This window comes from Ambystoma mexicanum, chromosome 12, assembly GCF_040938575.1.
Source record: "Ambystoma mexicanum isolate Mex_15411 chromosome 12, UKY_AmexF1_1, whole genome shotgun sequence".
In the NCBI taxonomy this organism is placed as follows: domain Eukaryota; kingdom Metazoa; phylum Chordata; class Amphibia; order Caudata; family Ambystomatidae; genus Ambystoma; species Ambystoma mexicanum.
In genome coordinates this window covers 28,475,436-28,489,362 of record NC_090936.1, presented here as the reverse complement: position 1 = coordinate 28,489,362, position 13,927 = coordinate 28,475,436, and the positions used below count along the sequence as shown (strand labels likewise).

The 13,927-nt window shown below is 43.4% G+C and overlaps 1 protein-coding gene across 1 annotated transcript in view; it reads left to right on the top strand.

Annotated features, from left to right (window-relative positions):
* The window catches only part of HDAC10 (histone deacetylase 10), a 706,011-nt gene that overhangs the window by 559,874 nt on the left and 132,210 nt on the right, over nucleotides 1-13,927 (top strand). Inside the window, exon 16 of the mRNA XM_069627848.1 lies at nucleotides 2,553-2,638. Coding sequence (XP_069483949.1) covers nucleotides 2,553-2,638 — 86 coding nt within the window. The remainder of the gene's footprint in view (nucleotides 1-2,552; nucleotides 2,639-13,927) is intronic.

Below are 13,927 nucleotides of genomic sequence, written 5' to 3'. Positions count from 1 at the left end.
CATCCCTGGTTAATGCCATTAAATCTCTATATTCTTGCAATATGGCATGGATACGGTGGGGGTTGACTGGGGAGCTAACTGATCCAGTACCTATTCATGTGGGAGTTAGGCAGGGGTACATTGCGGCACCTTTGCTATTATTATTATATATTGACAGTCTGGTGCCTGTTTTTTTTTAGAAGCGGCAAGGGATGCTCCAATGTTGGGCAATAGAAAATGGAGCCTATTGTTTTTTGTGGATGACAGTTTTGCTGTCAAAAACTCTGGTTGACCTGCAGAACCAATTGGATGTTTTCTACAAGTTTTGTTCCATAGAAAAAAGGCATTAAAATGAACTTCTCCTAAACGAAAACTATGCAGTGTGTTGGTGTTGGGAAAAAGGCCAGAGTACGGGCAAATTTCAACTTAAATGGCCAGCCTCTGCAGTCTGTAGACTCGTACACATATTTGGGGTTTATTTTCTCGAATAAACTAAAATGGCAGGACCAGATAGCAAGAAGTTCGCTATTGCATTTGCGTCAGTGCAGCCTTATTAGGAATCTGGTGAGAAGATTGGATGGTGAGGCCCTTTCAGTACCTCTTAAGATCTACTAGGTCCAGACAATTCCAGGGATAACATAAGTTGCTGATCTATGGGGTGCGGATGATTGCACCGCCATTCAGATAGCCGAAAATAGATTTTTGAAATCATTGTTGGGTTTACCCATTAATGCGCCGGCTACACCAGTGGCGTGCGAATTTGGCCTGATCGAGATTCAATATGATATGATAGGTTATTTATAACGCGCTTAATACCCAGAGGTTTCTAAGCGTGGACCCGGGGATCAAACCTGTATTGCTCTGTCGTCTTGCTCCCAAGGCGAACACGTTGCCGCTGAGCTATCCTCCCGAGACATGTTATACTGGCTGCGGATCTGGAACAATAAAGCCTTAGTTCTGTTTCGGGAAGGTTTGGAGGAGCTGCTCTCATTAGCAGGTGGTAGGAAACTCTCATGGTTTAGGCATGTAAGAACCATGCTTTTTAACATTGGGCTTGGGGATCTGTGGAGTGACCCCACAAGGTTGGGTAGAGCCTACAAGGTGGTAGTTAACAATAACTTCAGAGAGTGTCCGTGGAGTATGATAATTGATAATTGCCTAATGGGGGAAACGTCTGGGGGCCGGAGGTATATCTGGACCTCCCGATGGTAGCAAAGTTTAAAAGCTGGTTTGCTAAGTTTCGGTTAGGCATACTCCCATTGGCCCATGGGTCTACCAAGTGGAAGAGTGGCTCCTGTCCCTTGTCCCTATGCCCTCTTTGTGGCAAGGGGCGTGAGGATGAGGCACATATTTTCTTTTTTTGTAGGGCTCATTGCCGGCAAGGGCGCGTTATTCGACCCTTGAAATGCTGTACCCAACCTGCATATGTGTTATCAGTCTCAACATTTCTAAGATCCGCATTTAAGAAGAGAATGTTAGAGACTAGAATAAGCACTAATCTGATACAGCAGTAGGTTGAGTGGGATGCGTGTTTGATACTAAGGTTTGGATTTACATAAGTTGATATTGGTTTTATTATTGTACACATATTTTGTGCACAATGATTTCAAGATCAATGTGGATATTAATGTGAATTTCGTTTTAATTTATTGTATTATGAAAATTGCACTTTAATGGAGATTTATCTTCCAAATAAAGTTAATGATGATGATGAACTAAAAAGCCATCAGGTTAAAAAGGTATAAGGATACAAAGTATCCTAAGCACACTTCACTGGAAGGTGATGTGTGCAATTGAAAAATACAAGAATTCCAAAAGAGAGACAGTCTCTCAGACTGACAGTCTTAAGCACTCGTCATTTTCCCCTGAAGAATGAGCAAAACAGGCAAGGGAAGTAAAGCAAAGCAGAAGCTTTAATGACCTGCAAATGCCAGTACAGGGTTCAACAATAAGCAAAAATATTGGCGGACCTATAGGAATCTATGGAGTGAAAGGTGCAAAAAGAACATGTCTCCTAACAGTGCTCAATATCAAAGGTGGGTGCGTGCGTAGGATGAGTTTGACCTGGGCTTCCAACAGCTTCGCCTTATCCCCCCCCAAACCCTGGCCTCATCTGCTGCCCTGAATCCCCGTGCAAGCAGGTAGCTAAGGGTTGGACTCTTCGGGGAAGCTGATAGCGTCTGCTTGGCCGCCTTGTTGGCATCTACCATTTTTATTGATCATTCTGCTCATCTCACTTCTGAGGCTTTGTTACTTGAGCAGTGAATGAATCCTTTCCAGCTCCTCCTCATCGGACACTAGGCACTAGACAGGACTCGCTGGAATTTGCAGGTGCATCGAACTGTGGTTGATCCCAGAAGTGTCTAGCTTGATAAGGTCATGCACCAGCTGTAGTCCTTCACTGCTGCATTATTCTCTCTTAAATCGCAAAGATGCAGTTACACACATTATCCATTTATCTTAGGGAGTTCTCTTTTATGGTATAAACATGCACACATGAGTAATACAATGTGGTTCAGTAAGTTGTCTCTTAGGAATGTATAAATAATGATGAAACATTGTTTTTCTTTAAGGTTCGCAGTGGAATTTCTGAATGCCTGTCGGCATCTGCTGCAGCTGTTGTTGCCTTAAAGCACTGTATTAGATTTGGCTTAAACAGGTGAGTGTGTTACGTTTGCAATATGTACAACATGCCTGATGTTGATGCAATAGGGCTTGACGATTGTGGCCACATTTTGCAGTGACCTTAAAGCTGCAGAACCTTGTCCAATGTGTTCCTCTTACTCTCTCATCTCCATATTAACTTATGAGGTAGGCCAGCATCATGTGGCGAGGTTCAATAAAAATGTACTCGAAGGCTCTGAGCATCTATCACACACATGCCACCTAGCATGTATAGAAAAAAAAGTGTGTTGCTCCTCCTGAATTCTGTGATGTTCTCTCACTAGACAAGACTTGTCTTGGAATACAGTGTTCGAAACTCTTTCATGTTTTAGTCAGCTTGACGGAAATGTCTTCCGCACTATTTAACCTTTGGATACAATGTAAAAACTAAAAGGACAGTTGCCATACTTAATAAGGATTGAGCAAAAACATGTAGTTAGGACAAGGCAATAGTGATGGAAGCATTGAAAGCAACCAAAAACAATGGTAGGATGTGAAGAAATGTGAAGACATCAAGAATGTCAACCCAACAGAGGTCGCTATTGAATTTTGCTTTTATCATAGGGGCTGCACCTCAGCAAGCACATTGATGAACATTGTGTCCTTTTTAGACTTGTAGACTCAATTCTAAGGTGAGAGTTGTTGACGCACCCTGTTGTCTGGTTCTACAGTGGTGAAATCTGGCTCAGCACGTGCCATTTCAAGATTACACCGGCAAACCGAAGATGCAGGTGCTAGCCCAGCTACCACTCTGGTCAAATAACCCGAGCACCTGCCTAGAACGCTTAGGAGCTACCAAATGGGTGCAAAGTGACCAAGAAGCTCATGGTTGGTGTCCATGCGCATTTCACCCACTTGGTAAAAGTGGATCAAGTCCCACTGGATCAACCCTTAAACCATCAGTGTTTAAGGATTGATCTTGTTAAAGCAAGCAGAATGCTCCCCCCATCCTCCAAAGGTAGGGCCTGAGTCCTCAAGCGGGCGAGATAGCTCTGAGAGTTAAGTGCTCCTTTCAGAAAGTTTTGTCTGACCCTTTGTACAGGTTTCAATCATGCAATGGCCAACCGTGTATTCCAAGTCAATACTTGTTTGAAAGAGATGTGTTCTTTATCTGTCAGGACAATTAAATTGCAGGAGAGGAAAGCTAACTTTTTTTTTCTGCCAATTACAGAGGATCTGGTGAACCGTTCCCAAAAAATCTAACACACAGTTCTAAGGGATTCCTGAAGAGAGACGCAAGATATATTAAATATTTTGAAGAGTTCACTTGAATCTAATGTCTATAATACAAAATCATCATGCTCATAGATTCCATTTCAAAAGAAGCCAACGCTACTTATTTCTGATTTATTTTCACACATATGCTTCATTTCTATTTGGGGAGATGCGTTTCTTGCTCGGCCAACTTACTGCTCCAGAAGAGATTAGGACCATGTGTGGCATTTATTCGCGCAGATATTGCTTTCCATTGATGTAGTATCCACCTGCATGTTTAGACCCAGATCAAAGCATCTGAATAAAATAGGATCCTTTTATGTTATTATTTAAAAAATTGACTTTTCCCTTTGCGTTTTTCACAGACGTAACAGAAACATGCTAAATGCTGGCAGATTCAATAGTAATCCAAGTTACATGCCACCTGCCATATGTACGTCCTTCCTCTCCTCTATCTCTATCTCTACCTTAGGTGTTCCCCAGGGGGTTTAACGTCTCTCTCTCTGTCCGTTCAACCAATATCTGGCAGTTCTTGCCCACCAAATTGCTGCTCTCTGCCCCAACTTTCAGTGCTACCCGGATGAGACTCAGCTCATTTTCAGGCTGCCTTCCACCACCTCTTCTCCTTCTCTCATCTCTGACTGTCCGCTATCCAGGAGTGGTGTGCCGCCAATGATCCCTGACTTAATGCCAGTAAGACTGAGATTCTCCTAATCAGCACACCTGCTCCCTCTTTTCCTATCGCTCTCTGGTCGGCCTCTCTTGGCCCTCCTCCTTTTCTCACCTGTGAGGCTAAAAACCTTGGGGTCATCTTCGACTCCACACTTTCCTTCTCTCCTCACATCTCTGACATCTCTAAGAAGTCACACTACCAGCTGCCCCTCCTCAGAGATATTCTTCCTTTCCTCTCCTTCCCCCAGAAGCCCACTGTCTCCAGAGCTCTGGTTCTCTCTAGGCTGGACTACTGAAACAGCCTCTTTCTAAATCTGCCTGCTTCTACTCTCCGCCCTCTGCAACTCGCCCAGAGCAGGACGGCGAGACTTGTCATTGGCCTCAAGCCCAGAGATCGTATCTCTCCAGCTCTGAAATCTCTGCGCTGGCTCCCAGTGGTTGCGAGGATTAAGTTCAAAACCCTCTGCATTGTCCACAAGGCCTCTTGGGGCCAGGGTCCTCAATACCTTCAACTCTTTCTTCCTAAATATCTTCCTTCTCGAGCTCTTCGCTCATCCGCCTCCAACTCCTTCAGGGTAAGTCGCTTCTCCAAGCAACACGTTGGTGGTAGATCTTTCTTCGGCTGGGGCCTCGCTCTGGAACAGCATCCCTGCCTCCCTGAAACTTGGGGCGAACCATCTCTGGTTCAGGAAGCACCTCAAGGCCTTCCTCTTTGCTTCTGCTTTCTCTCCCCCTCTACCATGCTGAACTTCCGACTGAAACTGCACTGGTCACCTGGACACCCTCTGATCTCAGGCCCAAATCCCCTCCCCGCCAGCTGCACACCTGCACTGCCTCCTGGTCAACCCCTGCACTTGGGGGCTGTTTCTGTCCCCACCAGCTCTTGACACTTGAGGTCTGCACTTATCCCTGCACTTGCCACAAGCTGCCCCCGCCCCTTTGCTCCTGCACTTTCTCTCCCCCCCCCCTCCCCTGCACTTGGCAATCTCAATGTCACCTGGCTTAGTAAGATAGTTGTCTCTGTCTTCCCTCTGTTCCACTTCCCATGCCTCGTCACGCCTTGAAACACTTGTGTATGGGCACGTTATAAATGCCATATCATATCATACTTGGCAGCAGGCATTTACCCCTGTTTGCACCACAAAGTGCAAATAATTAATGTAATCCTGGGTCAGTCTGGATTTACGTTCGGTCATGGCACTCCTATTGCAAACCACAAATTGGTATTGTGATGAATCCTGCAGAGTCATCACTGAACCCCATCCTAAAATCTCCTCTCATGTGGCCAGGGGAAGGCCCACACTACCTGATCATAATCCTGCGGGTGGTATCATGAGGGAAGATCACATGGGAGCAGATGGCTGTCAGGGGGAAGTTTTTTTAATTTTTTTAAATTTTTTTATTTAAAGCATTCAGCGTACAAAAAATACAAGCTTTTGCTTATGTACACGTTTTCCATCCTCCCCATGCACAAGCCAAACCTCTCCTATTTCTTCTTTCTTAGTTCTATGTTGGTTTCAATCGCGGTTTGGCTATGTGTTTTAGATATTCCTTGTTAATAATGGTGGTCTTAATTCCCTTCCAGTCTCTTTAGCATAGCTTCCAGGAAAATACCCAAGCCTTTTAGATATTCCTTGTTAATAATGGTGGTCTTAATTCCCTTCCAGCCTCTTTAGCATAGCTTCCAGGAAAATACCCAAGCCTTTGATGGTTTTCTTACTTGGGTCGTCATATAGAGCTGACCACCATAAGTCAGGTCCAGATCACATGATGGTGACAATATTGGTAGTAATAGACAACCCCTTTCAGATCTAAGTTCAGGGCAAAACAGCAGTAAGTGTCGAGACGATTCTTCTTCTTGTTTGCATAGTCTGCATCATTTTTCCTTTGCCAGTCCGTATCTGAACAGGTTGATCTGTGTTCTTAAAATGTTCAGACGAAAGCGCATTATTAAGTCTCTATGATTCCGATTGGCGCTTTTTTCTAGGTAGCCAGGCAATAACTGTGGGCATCTAGTTATCATATCTGATAAGGTATGATAGTTCGAAGCTACTCTCGCACACTCTGTTTCTGCCCAGTCAATTGATAGTAAGAGTAATTGTACCCTCTTTGGGTGTTTCAGAAGGGCTTCTGTCGTAACTTTTAAGTTTTGCAACAGCTCATTACATTTCGCTTTCCATTCCTCCAGTGGCCAAAAGGGCATTTTTCCTGCTTCCTTATTCAATATTTGATATTGAGGTGGACAATTCTCCAGAGTTATTTTTCTGTAGGTGGCCAATGTTTTCCAGACGATTCGGACTTGCATTGAGTACAATCCCAGTTCATGTCGAATAATACTTATCGGAACACATATGGGAATTTTCTGCAATTTACACCAGAATCTGGCTTCAAGTTTTCCCATGTTTCCCAAGGGATTCTCAGGGCCGTTTCGCCAGCATATGTTACAGTGGGGATGACTTTTGCATTGTAGAATTCCACAATCGGGCGCGTGGAAAATTTACAAACTTTCTTTTCAATATTAATGCCTGTGATGTTAGTTGATCCATTTTCCTCTGCAAATGCTCAATCCACGGTTGGTCACTCCAGTTGGCACTTACAATTGCTCCCAGATATTTTGCATTTTGAACTGTTGTTATCGGGTCATTCTCTATATGCCATCTAAAAGATTTTTTACTTTCAGGACCTGCTTATTTAATTATCATTATGACTGATTTTTCCGGATTCATTTTTTGTTTCATTTCTTTTAGATGTATGTTTAGAGCTTCCAGTTTTTTCTGTAGACCCTTTTGAGTTTTGTCCATCACTATGAGATCGTCAGCATATAAGAGATGACCAATTTTCATTTCTCCTATTTTAGGCGAGCATGCTCTTGGTGGTTCCAAGCAGTGCTTTACTTCTAAGATATAGAAGTTATAGAGTATGGACGCTAGTGGGCATCCCTGTTTTAGCCCACAATTTGTTGCTATTGCCTTTGTTAGGTTTCCCTTTTCCTTTTGGTCCAGTCTCACTCGCATCGATGTATTTGTGTGGAGAGTTTTGATGGCTTCTATCAGGTCTGGTGGACAACCTTTTTCTTTCATTTTGGTCCAGAGAATTTGGCGGTCTACTCTATCAAAAGCTGCCGCCATATCTATTGAGGCAATAAACAGTTTTTGATTTTTTCGCGAATGGTCTTTGCTTTTAGAAGGTTGAGAATTAGAAGGTTTAGACTGCAGTCTACATTTTCTACAAAACCCGCTTGTCTATGATCGAAGTTGCCAGATCTTTGTATCCATTCCTTTAATCTTTTTAAGATTATGCCAGCAAAGAGTTTGCCTAAAACGTGCAGCAATGATATTGGACGATAGTTCTCCGGACATGCTCTATCTCCTTTTTTATGGATCGGAATAGTAATTGATGTTGTCCAGGATTCTGGGATATGACCCATTTTTATTATTCGTTTAAAGAGTACAAAGCACATGTGTGCCCATACCTCTGGAGCTTGCTTTAAGATTTCATTCGTGAGGCCATCTGGCCCTGGGGCTCGCGATCTGCTTGCTTTTGTGATCAGTACCAAGATTTCACTTAAATTGAATTTGATGTCCCAACCTTTTTCCTTTCTGGCATCTTGAGGCAGTAGATCTGTTGCTGGCTCGCGATTATATTTTTCTTGAAAGTATTGTTCCCACGTTGTTTCATGTATAGTGTTAAGTTGTTCCTCACTTTGGTGATTTCCTTTTTGATTTAGCAGTGTCCATATATATTTTGCATTTTTATTTCGAATCGCCATTAGCATATGTTCAGAGTCTTTTTGGAATAATAGAGCTCTGTGGGTTTTAACCCAATTTCGATAACCTTTTTTCAATTCTTTTCTTTTTGTTTGCATATCATCATAGGCAATATTCTGTTTTTTTAAGGCTCTTAAATCTCTAGCCAGCTGTCGTTTTCTTTCCGCTATATCCGTATTGAAACAATGTGCCCTGATTTTTGTGGTTCTTCTATTTGTTTCGGTGGTCACTTTAAAAATTCTGAGGCAAGATTCATACTCCACGTCTTTTCCTGTTGAGGTTGCCCATTTGTTTATTGAATTTGTTAGCATGGGAATAATTTGTGTTGTTAATCTCAGTCTGTTACGCCCCTCATTTACACTAACGTCAGTGGGCCAAGTATTCCTTGGTGCCACATCCCTTTTATGCTCTATTGCTGGGTCTGAGCATGTAAAGATTAGGATTTTATGATCACTACTTTTTGTTGGTATGATTTTTAGGGAGAGTGTTCTGCCAAATAATTTTCGGTCAACAAAAAAGTAGTCTAGTGTTGCAATGAATTATGCGATGACCATGTGGGTTGTCCTTCTAGATCTCCTTGGACATTACCATTTACTTGCAAGAGATCACGGTTCTTCATTTCCATCTGCCATTCTGTTGCTCTTGATTGTTTTTGTCGATTGTGACTGGACGAATTTGGCTGTGGATTTTTGATTTTTCTACAGGAGATGTTTAGATCACCACACAGGATTAATGCCGGGTTATCATATTCTGACCTCAATTGGTCGATGTGGTTAGTTAGTAATTCCAAGAATATTTGGCCATCCTTTGCTTTTGCATTCCAGTATAGGTTACAAATGGATGATGTGTTTTTTTCTTTTTGTGTGTCACTTCCTTTTGGATACTGTTGCATGATTATTACTTGTATCAATGGTGAGGGGTGGATTGTGACAATTACATTTCCACCATATGTATGCTTGTTGATAGTTAATAAGCCTGCGGTAGATCTGCCTTTTTTACCTTTAAGAGCTTTATTCAAGTAACAAGTTGCTCCATGTATGTATGGCTGTTCTTGAAGCCAACACTCTTGAATGCAGATAATATCTGCAGTTAGAATTTCTTTATTTAACTTTCTTTCCAAGTCCTTTTTTGTTGCAATCTGTATTCTTTTTTCTTGCAGAGTTCGAAAGGTCAAGGCTGCTACTTCAAGGCATTCCGGAGCGTTGTTTTTATTGCTCACGGGCTCTTCACATTCCTCCGTTGACTCTTGCAAGCTGTCATCCTCATAAACAGATAAGAGTAACGAAGACTCTTGACCATAGGACTCATTTATGGAGCTTTCTAATGTACTCTCTAGTTCCACGTCTTTAATGTATTCTCGTACTGGTTTCTTTGTTTGACATATGCCATCCTTTTTTTTAATTAGTGGTGCTTGTTGGGTGGACTTCGTTGTCTCTTTTCCTATAGGCTTTACGTTTCTAATAAACTGCCGTGTTCCATCATTAGTCAAACATTTTTGATTGGGCAAGTTTTTAGATTTTCTATTTGATTTTTCCACAGCATCTTTTGTATAATTTTTCCGATGTTTCGTTTGGTTTTTCCACCTTGTCTGGTCTGTTTGGTTCTTTTAGATTTTCAATGTTGAATAATGGATAAGTACCATTAGGCTGGTTTTCGCAGTCCTTGTTAGGAGTAGCCTGTATCGGTTGGCTGTTTATCAGGGACACTCCCTGTTTTCCCTCTGTTCTCTAAGTGCCAGGTGCCAGTGCTCGACTGACTATAGGTTCAGTCTTTCTTATGTTTTCTGTTTCAGTTTTTTTTACTCCGGTCAACCATCACATTTACCTTTCTTTGTTCCTCACTTGACCTTGACTCTATGTCCTTTATTTCTATTGAGGTACTTTTATCCTTATGTTGGACATTGTTTTTGTAGCTCTCTGTTTTAAGTAAGTTGATAGTATCACTGAAACAGTGCAAAAACGCTCTCTTGTCTTCCCGAGCTTCCTCAATTAGCTCGATTAGCGTCTTAACTATAACATTTTCCGACGCTTTTTCATGGATCCTTCAAAGTGTTTTTCTACACATGTTAACTTGGACTGGATTTGAGCCAATAGATTTGATTGATCTCTGCAGTTTTCGTGAAGTGCCTCATATAACTTCAAGTATGGTGCAAGTGCTATGGTCATCATAGATCCTACTGCAGCTTCCATGTTTGCACAAATATCTGTAATTGGCCAAGGGTTATGTGACGGAACTTGTTCTCTTCCAAGATGTTTTTCTTTAATTTCGTGCGAAATGCGGCCCGGCACAGTTTGTTCCTCGTCTTCCAGCTGCGAGTCCACAGTCAGGGTACTGCTTAGTTCCTGAGGGACATCTTCCTTTCCTTTTTGTGAATGCACAATTAGCTCCGCTCGCTGTTCTGAAGTTGTTTTTCCTTTGGAACCTCTTCAATACTTATAACTCTTGTTTTTCCATTTTCGTTTTTTTTTCCTTTTTATCGGGACCATGTTTGCACTAGATTTATTTGCATCCACTTCTTCAAAGAATCTTTTTACTTGCGGTATCTGCGGAGTTGAAGTACTTCTTGGTTCCTTAAAAGACAGCTTCTGAGATTCTTCCAGTTGTTCTGAATGTTTTTGTTGAGGAATGATTATAATTGTTGCAGGGACATTTGTATTTCCAATGCTTGCTATAGTCATAGCATCCTTAGGGTTAGGGTTAGGGTCATCCTTTGGTGGGTTGCTGTTACTGCTTTTGTCTGGTTCTATCTGTACATTGTGGGAGCTTGATTGCTCGCATCGGCCAGACGCTAGCAGAAGGTCATGATCTGACATTTCCATTTCGTCTAGTTGTTTGGCATCCATGATCCCAGTTGCCAGGCTCATGTCTTTCTGTAAAGTAGGTAAGTCTTTGTTTTTGAAGTGCCATCTGATTGTTCTTATCCCTGAAAGGGACTTTGCACGCAGTCTAAATTTCTGAGTGGAGAGTGGTTTCGGAAGGTCACCAGCCCCATTTGATGGATTTTTTGTTATTTTTGTTTTTCCTTGTGTCAAAGTTTTTTGTGTATTAGCTTGTAAATGTCCCTTTTCAATATCACACATTGGATCTTTATTGTGAGAGGACAAGGTATTTGGTTTGTCATTTTCGCTAGATTTCTGTGCATTTTGTTTTGTAAGGGACGTCTTAGTATTTGGGGCTTGTGAACTTTCCATACCATCCAAGATGCCTGCTGCTTCAATACTCTCATAGAGTATGCTTGGTATAAAAGTTTTTGGGGCTTTGTTTTTTAGTTTGTTTTTGCTGATTATTTTATTTTTGTTAAAAAAGAAGCTTCTTCCTGTGGCAGGCAGAAAGCATCCTTATTTGCCACATTTATAGTGGGCGCTGCTTCCCTCCAAGGAAGCGAGTCACCCGCCTGCAGTGGCTTCCCCAGCATAGATGCCCGCTCCATAGTTCCGCCTGACCCACTCGCCAAGACTCCGGCATCGTGCGCATGCGCAGCTCCACTGCGCGCATGCGCATCGCAGCCGTCTCCGTTGCAGCCCGCAGCCCACGGCGAGCCCCTGCCAAGCGGAGACCCGCACCGCGGCGGACTGAGGAGCCCGTCCACCGCGGCGGACTGAGGAGCCCATCCACCGCAGGTAAGACATTTTCTGGGAATGTGTGAGAAGGGAGGGACAGCGCGGGTGGGTCAGGAAGGGCGGGTCTGTCATTTGGGGGCTCCATACAGTCATCAGGCCGAACGGAGGGCACATCAACTAGTCCAACATCAACTGACATGCTGCTCACCGCCTCTGGTTTATCCCCTGTAGAGCCCCCAACAGCAGTCAATTTCCAGCGGCTACAGGTACGGGGTACCTGTGGAATAGCTGCATCACCAGGGATCAAGGCGTGTGTATGGTCCATGTTTGTCCTTCTGCCTTACACCATGCCGAACACTCGCCAAACAGTCTGCAAATGCTCCGCTAGGAGCTATGGTATTATAGGAAAGGGTCCGCCTCCAGCCTCCCACTGATGATAATGGAGGTAGTAGAGCCACTCAGGCGCAGGCAGCAGAAAAAGGAGTGGTGGCAAGCCCCAAGTCCAAACACTCGATAAACACTCCGCCGGGTGGTATCATGAGGGAGGATCACATGGGAGCAGATGGCTGTCAGGTGGAAGTGCTAACTCCTTTAGGAGAGACGCAATATTCATCTTCTTGTGAGGGCGAGAGTCCTATAATTCCCAAATACCTAATGGCATGCTGTCATTGCACAAGTCCCCCCCATATAACTACCCAAAGAGCATAGTCATCTAAACAGAGTAAGAATTTTACTTTGGGAGTTCAGGAATTAAATATGACATTCTCTTATCATATCTCAAATGGAGGTCCTAAACCCAGTGTTAAATCACAAACCACTTACATCCCTTAACTCTGATAACTCTCAGTTGACAAAGCAATCAAAAACTAAATATCAAAGGAGCAAAACCATTATGACCTTCAGGATCCATAATGCCTTTGGTACTGAGATGAGGAAAAAGGGCCAAGAGTCAGTGAGGATCAAAGGTGCCATTGAACATAATTGTGCGGTTTAGTTGTCGTAGAGCAAGCACCTGAACGGGACATTTAAATCCAAGATTAAGCTACAGCTGAAGTGTCGCTGGAGGAGTAGTAAAGGCAGAAGCAGCCTGTAATTCGGGAACCACCACAGAAGCAGAAGGAAGAGTTCCAGCTGAAGCCGACACAGGAAGAGAAGGCATGTGACATTGCAGAGGGTGCAGCAAGAAGCAGCGTTGTGGACGGGTAGAGGGAAGGGAGCCCAGCCATATGGGAGATGTGCTTCCAACCCAACTAGGGTTGGTTCGGTGAAGAAGTGGACACAGAGACCCAGCAAAGCTATCAGATCTCCGAAGAAGAGCTGTGCAGACTACTGAAGATATGTGGGAGCTTGGCAGCAGAGGGAACAGAACACAGAGTCTGTTGCTGAAGCAGAAACACCAAAGGACACTGATGAGTAGGCCTGAAGCTAATGTTTAACCGGGGCACTCCAAGCAGGACATTTGGGCAGTACCCAATGGTTTTGAATACTGAGCACATAAAGTACAGAGGCGGCAATGGCGCAATTCCCCTTTAATGGGACACCAACTTGGGGACCTGCATTTCCCACAGCCAAGAGGCTTTAAAGAAGCAGTACAGAGGAAACAAGGGAGCAATTCCCCCTTTATGAGACACCAACGTGTGTAAACCTGTATTCAGCATTGCCCAAAGCCAAAGAGCTATCAAGAAGCAGTAAAGAAGCAACTTGGGTGCAATCCTCCTTTTTTCGAGATACCAGCTTGGGAGAACCTGTAACCCATATTGCCAAGAACCAAGAGACTATTAAGAGAGTCAGCCAATGTTCAGCCCTCCTCACACGGGGATACTGGTGTGGAGAACATTGGAACAAGTATTGCCACTGAGACCAATTGTAGTTGTAAAAATGTATTTTCCTGCCAGGAGAGTGAAACTGGAAAGGGAATCAGTTGAAGTTTGAGATACCTTAGTGTATCCTCACACCTAATCCCCTTGGATACTATTCATAGGTGGCCAGGGAAAGGCTAGTGCTTTTGGATCTTGACCCTCGGGGGTGGAGAAGCGAGGGAGGATGACCTGGGTTGAGGGTCCTTGGGGA